This window comes from Thalassophryne amazonica, chromosome 14, assembly GCF_902500255.1.
Source record: "Thalassophryne amazonica chromosome 14, fThaAma1.1, whole genome shotgun sequence".
Lineage (NCBI taxonomy): Eukaryota > Metazoa > Chordata > Actinopteri > Batrachoidiformes > Batrachoididae > Thalassophryne > Thalassophryne amazonica.
In genome coordinates, this window is record NC_047116.1 from 96,150,354 (window position 1) to 96,164,723 (window position 14,370).

At 42.7% G+C, this 14,370-nt stretch overlaps 1 protein-coding gene across 1 annotated transcript; it reads right to left on the reverse strand.

Annotated features, from left to right (window-relative positions):
- Window positions 1–7,183: 7,183 nt before the first annotated feature.
- LOC117524343 (centrosome-associated protein 350-like) lies at window positions 7,184–12,241 on the reverse strand. Its single transcript, XM_034186103.1, has 4 exons — window positions 12,166–12,241; window positions 11,756–12,072; window positions 11,540–11,652; window positions 7,184–7,367 (listed from the first exon to the last, which is right to left on the reverse strand). Exons 1-4 carry the CDS (start codon window positions 12,239–12,241, stop codon window positions 7,184–7,186), a joined length of 690 nt encoding a protein of 229 aa, XP_034041994.1.
- Window positions 12,242–14,370: the final 2,129 nt, after the last annotated feature.

The window sequence follows — 14,370 nt, forward strand, 5'->3', positions numbered from 1 at the left end:
ATTGATAAAATTCCGACCAATATAAGCCCTGCGGTGCGCTCTGAAAAAAACAATCAGATGTCTTCATGTCAAGTCCTTCTTGTTCGCTTCACCAGGCTTAACTCACCCCTCTGTCCCTCCCTCCTCCACACATGCACACTCATCTCATTTCACCGAAGAAGTTCACTTCGGTACAATGGCAGAGGGCATACAGGTAAAACTACCACTTCCACTGGATTGTGCCATGTCGGATTAATCATTTTCTCTGCAAACTAGCCGTTGAAAACAGCTATAATCACTTCCTGAATCACAGAGGAACTCTCCAGCTTCAGCCGTTCACACCTAATAAGCTGCAGAAAGCATTTTGAGCCATCTAAAAAGGTAATTATTTGTCATGTTTACATTGTCATGGCTTGATAAAACAGTTGTGTGTTCTTTCCTTCTTGTGTGCAGCTGTTAAAGTATGTTTATAACAGATTTAACTTCTTGTTATAATCCTTCACAGGCGCTGTGCTCTGATGCGATCCTCTGATGTCACCACTCGCTCTGTTCAATTCTTCTTTACTCCACTAGACGAGCTGAAATCTTCAAAAAATCTTTCATGCATAAATGTCGTGCTATGTGGCGGATCTAATTGCCAACACGATGTGCAGCTTATCAAATGGAGTAAAGAAGAAGTGAACAGAGCGAGTGGTGACGTCAGGGGATCGCATCAGAAAACAGCTCGTCTGAACATTATAACAAAAAGTTAAATCTGTATTAACATACTTTAACAGCTGCACACAAAAAGGAAAGAACACACAACTGTTTTACCAAGCCATGACAATGTAAACATGACAAATAATTACCTTTTTAGACGGCTCAAAATGCTTTCTGCAGCCTGTTAGGTGTGAACAGCTGAAGCCGGAGTGTTCCTCTGTGATTCAGGAAGTGATTGAAGCCGTTTTCAATGTCCAGTTTGCAGAGAAAATGATTCATCTGACATGAAATAATTATTTTATATACACAGTGTCCAGCGCAGAGTGCGTGGCAGGCGGTAGAACAAAGAACGGCATCCAGCTGTGAACGGGGGGGGTCATCACAACGACGTGTGTGCTACTGCGTGTCAGAGGGCCTTTAGTCGTCTCTCCTCTGCCCCGCTGAGTCCCACAGTCAGATGCGCGTTCAACTTTGTGGGGGCGTGGCTTTGGATGGAGCACTGACGGTGGAGGGGGTGGAAACTAGAGGTGCTACATTCAAATCTTCCTAGCTCTACAGGACTACCAACTCTAGCTGTAAACTGCGATTAGGAGATCTGGGGTTTCTTCTGAGGGAATGTTGTCGTTGGTTCTGGATGTGTTCTGGCTCCTAGTCTGTTCAGTGTTTGTTTGGACCAGCTGCTGCCTACTGGGTCGGGTTGATCGTATTATGAGCCTGAAGCAGGTGATGTGGGCACTGACCCTAATGATGTGGAGCTAAGAGCTACTAACTGCAGAATGAACACAGAAAACTGCTCATTTAAAAGGAGAGCAATGCTGTCTGAGAAAAGAAAAACTATCAGCAGGACATGAATGAAAATAATCCACAGCACCTGCAGCTTTTGGGCGATGAAGAGAATCTCTTGTTGAGCCATGAATATGCTCATCGGACTCTCAACATCCAGCAGTCCCTCACATAGAACGTGAGCAGCTTCTGCTACCTGATGACGATATTCAGCACCAGTTGAGTCCTGTTGTTCATCTGGAAGAAAGGACAGATGGAAAAGAAAGAAACAAAAAGGAAGATGTAAAAACACCCACAGCTGAAGATTTACATGTTCATTCCCTCATCACATGTGATTTACCTGAACAGCTGAGCTCTTCTCTGTCACTTTGAGGTGTGACGTCTGCATCCAGGTCATTTTCCACCTCAGGTGAGCAGACGCTCACAGGCTCCCTGTCAGCATCTTCCTCCAGAGGAGAACCAGGAGACGCCACTTCAGGACCATCTGACACAGATTTCTCACTGTCCAAAGCAAACAAGAGACACGTGACAGAAGTCCTCATATCAGATTTTAAATTTGAGGTATAATTTAAAGATAGAATAAAAGTTATCAGAGGGATGATCCATTCACTGCCTGTTCTCAGACCACTGAAATCTCAAATATCCAGAACCAAGAGGTGTGATTACAAATCCAACAGTATATTACAATCTGTAAGTCATTTGGAAACAGTTTGAGAAACACTTTCAAGTTCAAATATATACTATTTTTAAATGTGATATTTTACTAATATACTCAGACCACTACAGGTTACTCACAGTTCACAAGTGGTCCACAGACCGCTCTGTGAGAAACACTACTTTTGATCATCCCTCTAGGTTTACTAGTGGTTGAGATAAACAAAAGGGTGTTTCCTGGACCATGTTTTCATTGATCTTTTTTGACAGATTGCTCCAAAATCTAATCACCTCTTGAAATCTGTCCAAGTAATATTTCTACCACTTATGAAGGAAAAATGTCCAGATGTTTTTGACTTCTCTTGTCCACAGTCATGTCAGTGAAAACAACAACCACCTCAGCCGGCAACTTTGGATGCAAAGATGCAGCAAAAACAAATTTCTCACTCTGTCCCTGATAATAAACTGATGAGCAGACAGAAGCAGCAGTAATATTATATAGAATTAAGAAGAAGCCCTTACTCCTCTTTTGTCTCCATGATGTTCTGCACACGGCTGCTCGTCTCACTTCCAGCCACTGGATGAGGTGGTGACGGGTGGGAGACGTCCTCATCATCAGACCATGAGCTGGGAGCTTTGGGGCTTCTGCTCCCTTCACTCTCCAACCTCTCCTCAGACGCCTCACTTGTAGATTTTGAAGTCGTCTTGCTCTTCTTCAGTTTCTTGTTGGTTGAGGAGACACTTCCAGAGCTGTGTGTGCTGCTGCTGTCTTTGCCACTGAAGAAAAACAGGAAAACAAGGAAAAATTTGATTCATGTTTCCTGTCTCATGTGATATTACAGATCTTTACTTTAAAATAACAGCCACAGAAATGTTTCTTACTGTACCTGTCGGAGTCGGTGTTGGACTCTGGTCGCTGTTCTTTCTCCTCTTCTTCACTGCTGACCTTCAGGTCTGACTGGTCACACTCATCTTGCTGCTCATTGTCCTGTAGGGTTCAAATATCACACAGATAATCAAGTCAGTGCCTGAATAAGTTCCGATCAAATGAGATACACAGTGTTGAGCCGTCGAGAGTGATCGTCCTAAACATTTAACTACTAATCACAAGCAAAGATTAAAGCCAGGGTAGGTAACTCTGTTCAGAAACACTTTTTGTTATATTGGATGAAATGGTCCGTCTATCCTAACAGTCATCAATACATTATGTATTCAGAAAAAAGAACAAAAAAAATCTGATTTTTTTTAGCAGCTGTACAATTGATAAAATTCCGACCAATATAAGCCCTGCGGTGCGCTCTGAAAAAAACAATCAGATGTCTTCATGTCAAGTCCTTCTTGTTCGCTTCACCAGGCTTAACTCACCCCTCTGTCCCTCCCTCCTCCACACATGCACACTCATCTCATTTCACCGAAGAAGTTCACTTCGGTACAATGGCAGAGGGCATACAGGTAAAACTACCACTTCCACTGGATTGTGCCATGTCGGATTAATCATTTTCTCTGCAAACTAGCCGTTGAAAACAGCTATAATCACTTCCTGAATCACAGAGGAACTCTCCAGCTTCAGCCGTTCACGCCTAATAAGCTGCAGAAAGCATTTTGAGCCATCTAAAAAGGTAATTATTTGTCATGTTTACATTGTCATGGCTTGATAAAACAGTTGTGTGTTCTTTCCTTCTTGTGTGCAGCTGTTAAAGTATGTTTATAACAGATTTAACTTCTTGTTATAATCCTTCACAGGCGCTGTGCTCTGATGCGATCCTCTGATGTCACCACTCGCTCTGTTCAATTCTTCTTTACTCCACTAGACGAGCTGAAATCTTCAAAAAATCTTTCACGCATAAATGTCGTGCTATGTGGCGGATCTAATTGCCAACACGATGTGCAGCTTATCAAATGGAGTAAAGAAGAAGTGAACAGAGCGAGTGGTGACGTCAGGGGATCGCATCAGAAAACAGCTCGTCTGAACATTATAACAAAAAGTTAAATCTGTATTAACATACTTTAACAGCTGCACACAAAAAGGAAAGAACACACAACTGTTTTACCAAGCCATGACAATGTAAACATGACAAATAATTACCTTTTTAGACGGCTCAAAATGCTTTCTGCAGCCTGTTAGGTGTGAACAGCTGAAGCCGGAGTGTTCCTCTGTGATTCAGGAAGTGATTGAAGCCGTTTTCAATGTCCAGTTTGCAGAGAAAATGATTCATCTGACATGAAATAATTATTTTATATACACAGTGTCCAGCGCAGAGTGCGTGGCAGGCGGTAGAACAAAGAACGGCATCCAGCTGTGAACGGGGGGGGGGTCATCACAACGACGTGTGTGCTACTGCGTGTCAGAGGGCCTTTAGTCGTCTCTCCTCTGCCCCGCTGAGTCCCACAGTCAGATGCGCGTTCAACTTTGTGGGGGCGTGGCTTTGGATGGAGCACTGACGGTGGAGGGGGTGGAAACTAGAGGTGCTACATTCAAATCTTCCTAGCTCTACAGGACTACCAACTCTAGCTGTAAACTGCGATTAGGAGATCTGGGGTTTCTTCTGAGGGAATGTTGTCGTTGGTTCTGGATGTGTTCTGGCTCCTAGTCTGTTCAGTGTTTGTTTGGACCAGCTGCTGCCTACTGGGTCGGGTTGATCGTATTATGAGCCTGAAGCAGGTGATGTGGGCACTGACCCTAATGATGTGGAGCTAAGAGCTACTAACTGCAGAATGAACACAGAAAACTGCTCATTTAAAAGGAGAGCAATGCTGTCTGAGAAAAGAAAAACTATCAGCAGGACATGAATGAAAATAATCCACAGCACCTGCAGCTTTTGGGCGATGAAGAGAATCTCTTGTTGAGCCATGAATATGCTCATCGGACTCTCAACATCCAGCAGTCCCTCACATAGAACGTGAGCAGCTTCTGCTACCTGATGACGATATTCAGCACCAGTTGAGTCCTGTTGTTCATCTGGAAGAAAGGACAGATGGAAAAGAAAGAAACAAAAAGGAAGATGTAAAAACACCCACAGCTGAAGATTTACATGTTCATTCCCTCATCACATGTGATTTACCTGAACAGCTGAGCTCTTCTCTGTCACTTTGAGGTGTGACGTCTGCATCCAGGTCATTTTCCACCTCAGGTGAGCAGACGCTCACAGGCTCCCTGTCAGCATCTTCCTCCAGAGGAGAACCAGGAGACGCCACTTCAGGACCATCTGACACAGATTTCTCACTGTCCAAAGCAAACAAGAGACACGTGACAGAAGTCCTCATATCAGATTTTAAATTTGAGGTATAATTTAAAGATAGAATAAAAGTTATCAGAGGGATGATCCATTCACTGCCTGTTCTCAGACCACTGAAATCTCAAATATCCAGAACCAAGAGGTGTGATTACAAATCCAACAGTATATTACAATCTGTAAGTCATTTGGAAACAGTTTGAGAAACACTTTCAAGTTCAAATATATACTATTTTTAAATGTGATATTTTACTAATATACTCAGACCACTACAGGTTACTCACAGTTCACAAGTGGTCCACAGACCGCTCTGTGAGAAACACTACTTTTGATCATCCCTCTAGGTTTACTAGTGGTTGAGATAAACAAAAGGGTGTTTCCTGGACCATGTTTTCATTGATCTTTTTTGACAGATTGCTCCAAAATCTAATCACCTCTTGAAATCTGTCCAAGTAATATTTCTACCACTTATGAAGGAAAATGTCCAGATGTTTTTGACTTCTCTTGTCCACAGTCATGTCAGTGAAAACAACAACCACCTCAGCCGGCAACTTTGGATGCAAAGATGCAGCAAAAACAAATTTCTCACTCTGTCCCTGATAATAAACTGATGAGCAGACAGAAGCAGCAGTAATATTATATAGAATTAAGAAGAAGCCCTTACTCCTCTTTTGTCTCCATGATGTTCTGCACACGGCTGCTCGTCTCACTTCCAGCCACTGGATGAGGTGGTGACGGGTGGGAGACGTCCTCATCATCAGACCATGAGCTGGGAGCTTTGGGGCTTCTGCTCCCTTCACTCTCCAACCTCTCCTCAGACGCCTCACTTGTAGATTTTGAAGTCGTCTTGCTCTTCTTCAGTTTCTTGTTGGTTGAGGAGACACTTCCAGAGCTGTGTGTGCTGCTGCTGTCTTTGCCACTGAAGAAAAACAGGAAAACAAGGAAAAATTTGATTCATGTTTCCTGTCTCATGTGATATTACAGATCTTTACTTTAAAATAACAGCCACAGAAATGTTTCTTACTGTACCTGTCGGAGTCGGTGTTGGACTCTGGTCGCTGTTCTTTCTCCTGGATCAGGACGGTGGAAGCAGATACAGCACCAGGAGACACAGGGGATGTTCTTGCTATATGTGTCTGTACAAGCTTTGTCATCTGAGTGATTACAATTTGACACACAGACCAAATAATTCATTTGTTGAGTCTCACACTGGATATTACACTCCTGTAGTAATTGTACATTTTTTTACTGGGGGTGGGTTGCAACACAAAGGTATGATAGAATATGGAAAAGGCCCTGCAGAAACAATGACCGATTGGTTGATTTTTGATTCATTGATCTATTAAATTTGATGATGGAAGAGACAGCATGAGTTTCTCAGTTTGTGTTAAAATGCAGGGAAAAGGCCATAGACTTGTAAAAACTTTTTTTCCCCTTGGGCTTGGATGCCCACAGATCATCCTAACAGTGGGGTGCCAAACAACATCACGCCCCCCCACCCCCACCCAATCTTAATCTCTGAAAATTTAACAATCAATCAATGTTTGTTCCAGAAATGATAAACTGAACCATTTTCTCAGACGAGACGTATCCTGTTTGTTTACCTCAACGGTCAGTCGGGCAACAGCATCTGCGTGCTGTGAAACCTCAGCCAGCATGATCATCATCTGGGTCATCACAACCTGGGCGTCGGGCAAAGTCTCACTTTTTGTCTCAGTCATATGAACCTTGACAAAAACATACATGTGAAAAAACACAAAATGAAAAGATAAGAATCCAAATGTTGTAAGTGTTTTGACGTTCAATGGATGTATGTGACATGTAAGACTCCTAATCTAGTGTTCCTGAGTGGGGTGTGGGTGTACCGTGGCGATGCTCTGCTTGTTCTCCTCCATGTGTACGTTTGCCTCATGAGCGTCTTCTTCACTGCTGACCTTCAGCTCTGACTGGTGACACTCATCTTCCTCCAGAGGAGAACCAGGAGACGCCACTTCAGGACCATCTGACACAGATTTCTCACTGTCCAAAGCAAACAAGAGACACGTGACAGAAGTCATCTCACTCTTTGAGAAACACTACTTTCGATCATCCCTCTACGTTTATTGGTTCATTAGTTCATTAGTTCGGTTTCAATCTGTAAGCCTTTGAAGTCATTTGGAAACAGTTTGAGAAACACTTTCAAGTTCAAATATATACTATTTTTAAATGTGATATTTTACTAATATACTCATAGACCACTACAGGTCGCTCACAGTTCACAAGTGGTCCACAGACCGCTCTTTGAGAAACACTACTTTTGATCATCCCTCTAGGTTTACTAGTGGTTGAGATAAACAGAAAAGGGTGTTTCCTGGACCATGTTTTCATTGATCTTTTTTGACAGATTGCTCCAAAATCTAATCACCTCTTGAAATCAATCAATCAATCAATCAATTTTTTTTATATAGCACCAAATCACAACAAACAGTTGCCCCAAGGCGCTTTATATTGTAAGGCAAGGCCATACAATAATTATGTAAAACCCCAACGGTCAAAACGACCCCCTGTGAGCAAGCACTTGGCTACAGTGGGAAGGAAAAACTCCCTTTTAACAGGAAGAAACCTCCAGCAGAACCAGGCTCAGGGAGGGGCAGTCTTCTGCTGGGACTGGTTGGGGCTGAGGGAGAGAACCAGGAAAAAGACATGCTGTGGAGGGGAGCAGAGATCGATCACTAATGATTAAATGCAGAGTGGTGCATACAGAGCAAAAAGAGAAAGAAACAGTGCATCATGGGAACCCCCCAGCAGTCTACGTCTATAGCAGCATAACTAAGGGATGGTTCAGGGTCACCTGATCCAGCCCTAACTATAAGCTTTAGCAAAAAGGAAAGTTTTAAGCCTAATCTTAAAAGTAGAGAGGGTGTCTGTCTCCCTGATCTGAATTGGGAGCTGGTTCCACAGGAGAGGAGCCTGAAAGCTGAAGGCTCTGCCTCCCATTCTACTCTTACAAACCCTAGGAACTACAAGTAAGCCTGCAGTCTGAGAGCGAAGCGCTCTATTGGGGTGATATGGTACTACAAGGTCCCTAAGATAAGATGGGACCTGATTATTCAAAACCTTATAAGTAAGAAGAAGAATTTTAAATTCTATTCTAGAATTAACAGGAAGCCAATGAAGAGAGGCCAATATGGGTAAGATATGCTCTCTCCTTCTAGTCCCCGTCAGTACTCTAGCTGCAGCATTTTGAATTAACTGAAGGCTTTTTAGGGAACTTTTAGGACAACCTGATAATAATGAATTACAATAGTCCAGCCTAGAGGAAATAAATGCATGAATTAGTTTTTCAGCATCACTCTGAGACAAGACCTTTCTGATTTTAGAGATATTGCGTAAATGCAAAAAAGCAGTCCTACATATTTGTTTAATATGCGCTTTGAATGACATATCCTGATCAAAAATGACTCCAAGATTTCTCACAGTATTACCAGAGGTCAGGGTAATGCCATCCAGAGTAAGGATCTGGTTAGACACCATGTTTCTAAGATTTGTGGGGCCAAGTACAATAGCTTCAGTTTTATCTGAGTTTAAAAGCAGGAAATTAGAGGTCATCCATGTCTTTATGTCTGTAAGACAATCCTGCAGTTTAGCTAATTGGTGTGTGTCCTCTGGCTTCATGGATAGATAAAGCTGGGTATCATCTGCGTAACAATGAAAATTTAAGCAATACCGTCTAATAATACTGCCTAAGGGAAGCATGTATAAAGTGAATAAAATTGGTCCTAGCACAGAACCTTGTGGAACTCCATAATTAACTTAGTCTGTGAAGAAGATTCCCCATTTACATGAACAAATTGTAATCTATTAGACAAATATGATTCAAACCACCGCAGCGCAGTGCCTTTAATACCTATGGCATGCTCTAATCTCTGTAATAAAATTTTATGGTCAACAGTATCAAAAGCAGCACTGAGGTCTAACAGAACAAGCACAGAGATGAGTCCACTGTCTGAGGCCATAAGAAGATCATTTGTAACCTTCACTAATGCTGTTTCTGTACTATGATGAATTCTAAAACCTGACTGAAACTCTTCAAATAGACCATTCCTCTGCAGATGATCAGTTAGCTGTTTTACAACTACCCTTTCAAGAATTTTTGAGAGAAAAGGAAGGTTGGAGATTGGCCTATAATTAGCTAAGATAGCTGGGTCAAGTGATGGCTTTTTAAGTAATGGCAACTCTTCAAATAGACCATTCCTCTGCAGATGATCAGTTAGCTGTTTTACAACTACCCTTTCAAGAATTTTTGAGAGAAAAGGAAGGTTGGAGATTGGCCTATAATTAGCTAAGATAGCTGGGTCAAGTGATGGCTTTTTAAGTAATGGCTTAATTACTGCCACCTTAAAAGCCTGTGGTACATAGCCAACTAACAAAGATAGATTGATCATATTTAAGATTGAAGCATTAAATAATGGTAGGGCTTCCTTGAGCAGCCTGGTAGGAATGGGGTCTAATAAACATGTTGATGGTTTGGATGAAGTAACTAATGAAAATAACTCAGACAGAACAATCTGAGAGAAAGAGTCTAACCAAATACCGGCATCACTGAAAGCAACCAAAGATAACGATACGTCTTTGGGATGGTTATGAGTAATTTTTTCTCTAATAGTTAAAATTTTGTTAGCAAAGAAAGTCATGAAGTCATTACTAGTTAAAGTTAATGGAATACTCAGCTCAATAGAGCTCTGACTCTTTGTCAGCCTGGCTACAGTGCTGAAAAGAAACCTGGGGTTATTCTTATTTTCTTCAATTAGTGATGAGTAGAAAGATGTCCTAGCTTTACGGAGGGCTTTTTTATAGAGCAACAGACTCTTTTTCCAGGCTAAGTGAAGATCTTCTAAATTAGTGAGACGCCATTTCCTCTCCAACTTATGGGTTATCTGCTTTAAGCTACGAGTTTGTGAGTTATACCACGGAGTCAGGCACTTCTGATTTAAAGCTCTCTTTTTCAGAGGAGCTACAGCATCCAAAGTTGTCTTCAATGAGGATGTAAAACTATTGACGAGATACTCTAACTCACTTACAGAGTTTAGGTAGCTACTCTGCTCTGTGTTGGTATATGGCATTAGAGAACATAAAGAAGGAATCATATCCTTAAACCTAGTTACAGCGCTTTCTGAAAGACTTCTAGTGTAATGAAACTTATTCCCCACTGCTGGGTAGTCCATCAGAGTAAATGTAAATGTTATTAAGAAATGATCAGACAGAAGGGAGTTTTCAGGGAATACTGTTAAGTCTTCAATTTCCATACCATAAGTCAGAACAAGAGCTAAGATATGATTAAAGTGGTGGGTGGACTCATTTACTTTTTGAGCAAAGCCAATAGAGTCTAATAATAGATTAATTGCAGTGTTGAGGCTGTCATTCTCAGCATCTGTGTGGATGTTAAAATCGCCCACTATAATTATCTTATCTGAGCTAAGCACTAAGTCAGACAAAAGGTCTGAAAATTCACAGAGAAACTCACAGTAACGACCAGGTGGACGATAGATAATAACAAATAAAACTGGTTTTTGGGACTTCCAATTTGGATGGACAAGACTAAGAGACAAGCTTTCAAATGAATTAAAGCTCTGTCTGTCCAAGTAATATTTCTACCACTTATGAAGGAAAAATACCCAGATGTTTTTGACTTCTCTTGTCCACAGTCATGTCAGTGAAAGCAACAATGTATTTCCAATGTTCTGTGTTTCTTTTGTTATAAGAAAAGTTTTCTCTTTATAGTAGTCTCATTGCACATCAGACCTCTGAACAGCAGGTAATGTTTGCTGTTAAAACTAAAGATAATGAGGTCATGTGACCTTTAAAATCAAAATAAATTGCTGTGTCCCCAATCATCTCTTTTGGACTTGTGAAAAAACCTAAACAAAGGTTCATTTGTACTTAAAATACATGTAATTACAACCTTTGCTTTCTAACTGTGTGGCATGACCATCACCTAGTGGTCATCTTGCAAACATGTAGCCTTTGAGCTCTATCTTGAGGATTTATGACACATTTTCTAAATGCAGAAAATATAAATCCGTTTTAGAAAACCCTCTGAGGACACACGGTGAGACAGATTTCTACAGCTGTTGATACGTAAATGAGGACGGTTTTTACGAGTGTGCAGAGAACAACAGACAGGTGTCTTTAACTGAATGTAATGAGCGAACCTGGGCGAAGGAGAAGCTGGATGATCAGTCACACACCGGTCACTGCTTGAAGGACTCTTCAGAGACGCCAAGCTTTTGTCTTCGTCTGACTCTCCTGACAGTTGCTGCTGTTCCTTTTTGGACATAAAAAAATGACAGCTTTGTTATTTATTTGGACTCATTTTAACCATTTCAGACGTTGTGAATTTGGTCTGGTGATGTTTCATGTACTTATACCTCTTCAGCAGGAGAAGACGATCGTGTCTGTGGGACGTCCTCGTCCACCTGCTCCTCCTCCAACAAAAGTCTGCTGTCGGTCTCCTGTTGTTGATTTTTTACAGGGACCACACGTGGCTTAGCAGCAAAACGTTTCACTGCTTCTCGCTGCTTCCTGTAGACTTCCTGCAGTTTTTGTCTTCTCATCTCGGCCTGCTCTCTCTGTGACGTCTCCTTTGTAATTTTCTCTTCAGCTTGTCGCCTCAACATTTCTTTTCTTTTCCGGTCCATAAACGCTTGAACTGCATCAGCATCATATGGCTTTTTCTTCATATAACCTGTTCAACATTTCCAAAAAGACAAGATGTTACAAATGGCAATAGCTAAATTTGAGGTAAGTGTAGTTCTGGGAGCATACACAGGGCAACCACCCTGGCAGGTGGGTGTGTCTTTGGTGTTCTCCAGCTGCTGGGTCCTCAACACTGAGGCACCTGCATCCTGGTTCATGACCAGCGAAATGCACCATATGGCCAAAAATGTCACTGCTGATCTTCCCTCACAACGCAAGCAACAGACAGAGTAGAGCATCATATAGATCAGGCTCAAGAAGCAAACTTTCCATGGTGCCTCCAAGCTGGATCAAACAGATAATTTACATCTACATTTTGCAGAATGTTTTCCTGTTGCCTGATCAATCATCTGCTGTCACATCACACATGATGAACTTAATGGAAAGTCTCCCTTTGGCCCACTTCAGACTGCTGGAGCATCTGCGAGTGGATGGCACCATCATCTGCCCATTGCAGTGGGCTCACTTGTACCTGGATGCAACAGGTGGCTGTGACGTCTTCTAGATTTGGTGTGATGATGTTTCATGTACTTATACAGTGAGAATGACATTCTTTGATTTCTCCAATGAATTCAACACCATCCAGCCACTGCTGCTGATGGAGAAGCTGCAGGCTGATGGGTGTAGACACGTCATCGACCATCTCCTGGACTACTTGTTACCTGAGGCTAACCACAGTTTGGATGACTGGGCAGCATCCTATCTGAAATAGGTGTGAGGAGTACAGGAGCTCCACAGTGGACTGTGCTGTCACCTATCATCTGCCACCTAAACGAGATCTGTTAGAAAAGTATCGGACCTTTTTATTTTTTGTAATAACCTTATGGATTTGAATCACGTGTGATTGCATCAGCCAAGCTTGAACCTTCGTGCACATGCGCGAGTTTTTTCACGCCTGTCGGTTGCGTCATTTGCCTGTGAGCACGCTTTGAGTGAGCAGTGGTCCACACCCCTCGTTGGATTTTCATTGTGAGGAAAATGTCTGAACGGCTGGAGCAGCACTGCATCAAATTTTTCCAGAAACTGTGAGAGACAGCCAGGTGGACACCATTCGGAAAATTCAGATGGCTTTCAGGAACGATTTTATGGGCATCACACAGATTAAGGAGTGGTACAGCTGGTTTAAAGACAGCGCACAATGGCGGAGGGCGCGCCGCGCTCCGAGCGGCGATCGACAGGCTGAAACGACCAGATCATGTTAAAGGAGATTTTGTCATGAAAACAGGAGCGGAGGAACTTGCCACGGAGCTGCTAATGGCAAGGAACAAAAGCACCTCTGTGTTGGTCTCACAGGACATGTGACATGCTCAGATCTTCGACAATTTCTCGGATACTCACTCGACTGAAAAGCCACCCAAAGCCGTCTGAATCTTCCGAATGGTGGAAGAGCTGGACATGTCCCATGAGACTTCCAACACGGAGGTGCTTTTTGTTCTGCGCCATTACTCGGCTCCGTCCTGACGTGTGAATTCCACCGCACGTCTTTCATTACAAAATCTCCTGTAACAGTGTAATGTGCCGAAAAAGTGCTATGTCCACCTCTCTTGCCATTTCTCTGGTAGTCAGACGACGTCCCGGATCAACACAGCCTTCACTTTGGAAATGATCTGGTCGTTTCAGCCTGTTGATGGCCGCTCGGAGCGCGGCGCACCCTCTGCCGCTGTGGGCCGTCTTTAATCCGGTTGTAATGCTCCTTAATCTCTGTGATGCCCATAAGATCTTCACCGAAAGCCATCTGAAGTTTCCGAATGGTTTCCACCTGGCTGTCTCTCACAGTTTCTGAAAAAATCTTGATGCAGCAAAGCAGCAGTTGCTCGGCCATTTTCCTGACAATGAAAATCCGCCGAGGGGGCCGGACCACTCCTCCCACAAAGCCTGCTCACAGGCAAATGACGCAACCGACAGGCGTGAAAAAACTCATGCATATGCACGAAGGTTCAAGCTTGGCTGATGCAATCACACGTGATTCAAATCCATATGGTTTTTGAAAAAAATAAAAAGGTCCGATACTTTTCTAACAGACCTCGCATGCCAAACTCTTCCAGTACATCTCCGGTTATCCCATTTGCAGACATTTTGTGATTATTCTGCTGTGGTTGGTGTATAAGGAACCCTAACCCTAACTGAAATAGGCCCTGAAACCCATTGATGTTTGTGCTTATCCCCCAGGATCCATGACATGAAGTGGACGAGAGTTTCTGAGTCCTCCCTCCCCCCACATGGGACAGATTATTTCCACAACCAAAACCAGTGGTGTGGGACAATACAGGTGAAGCGTCTTATCCAA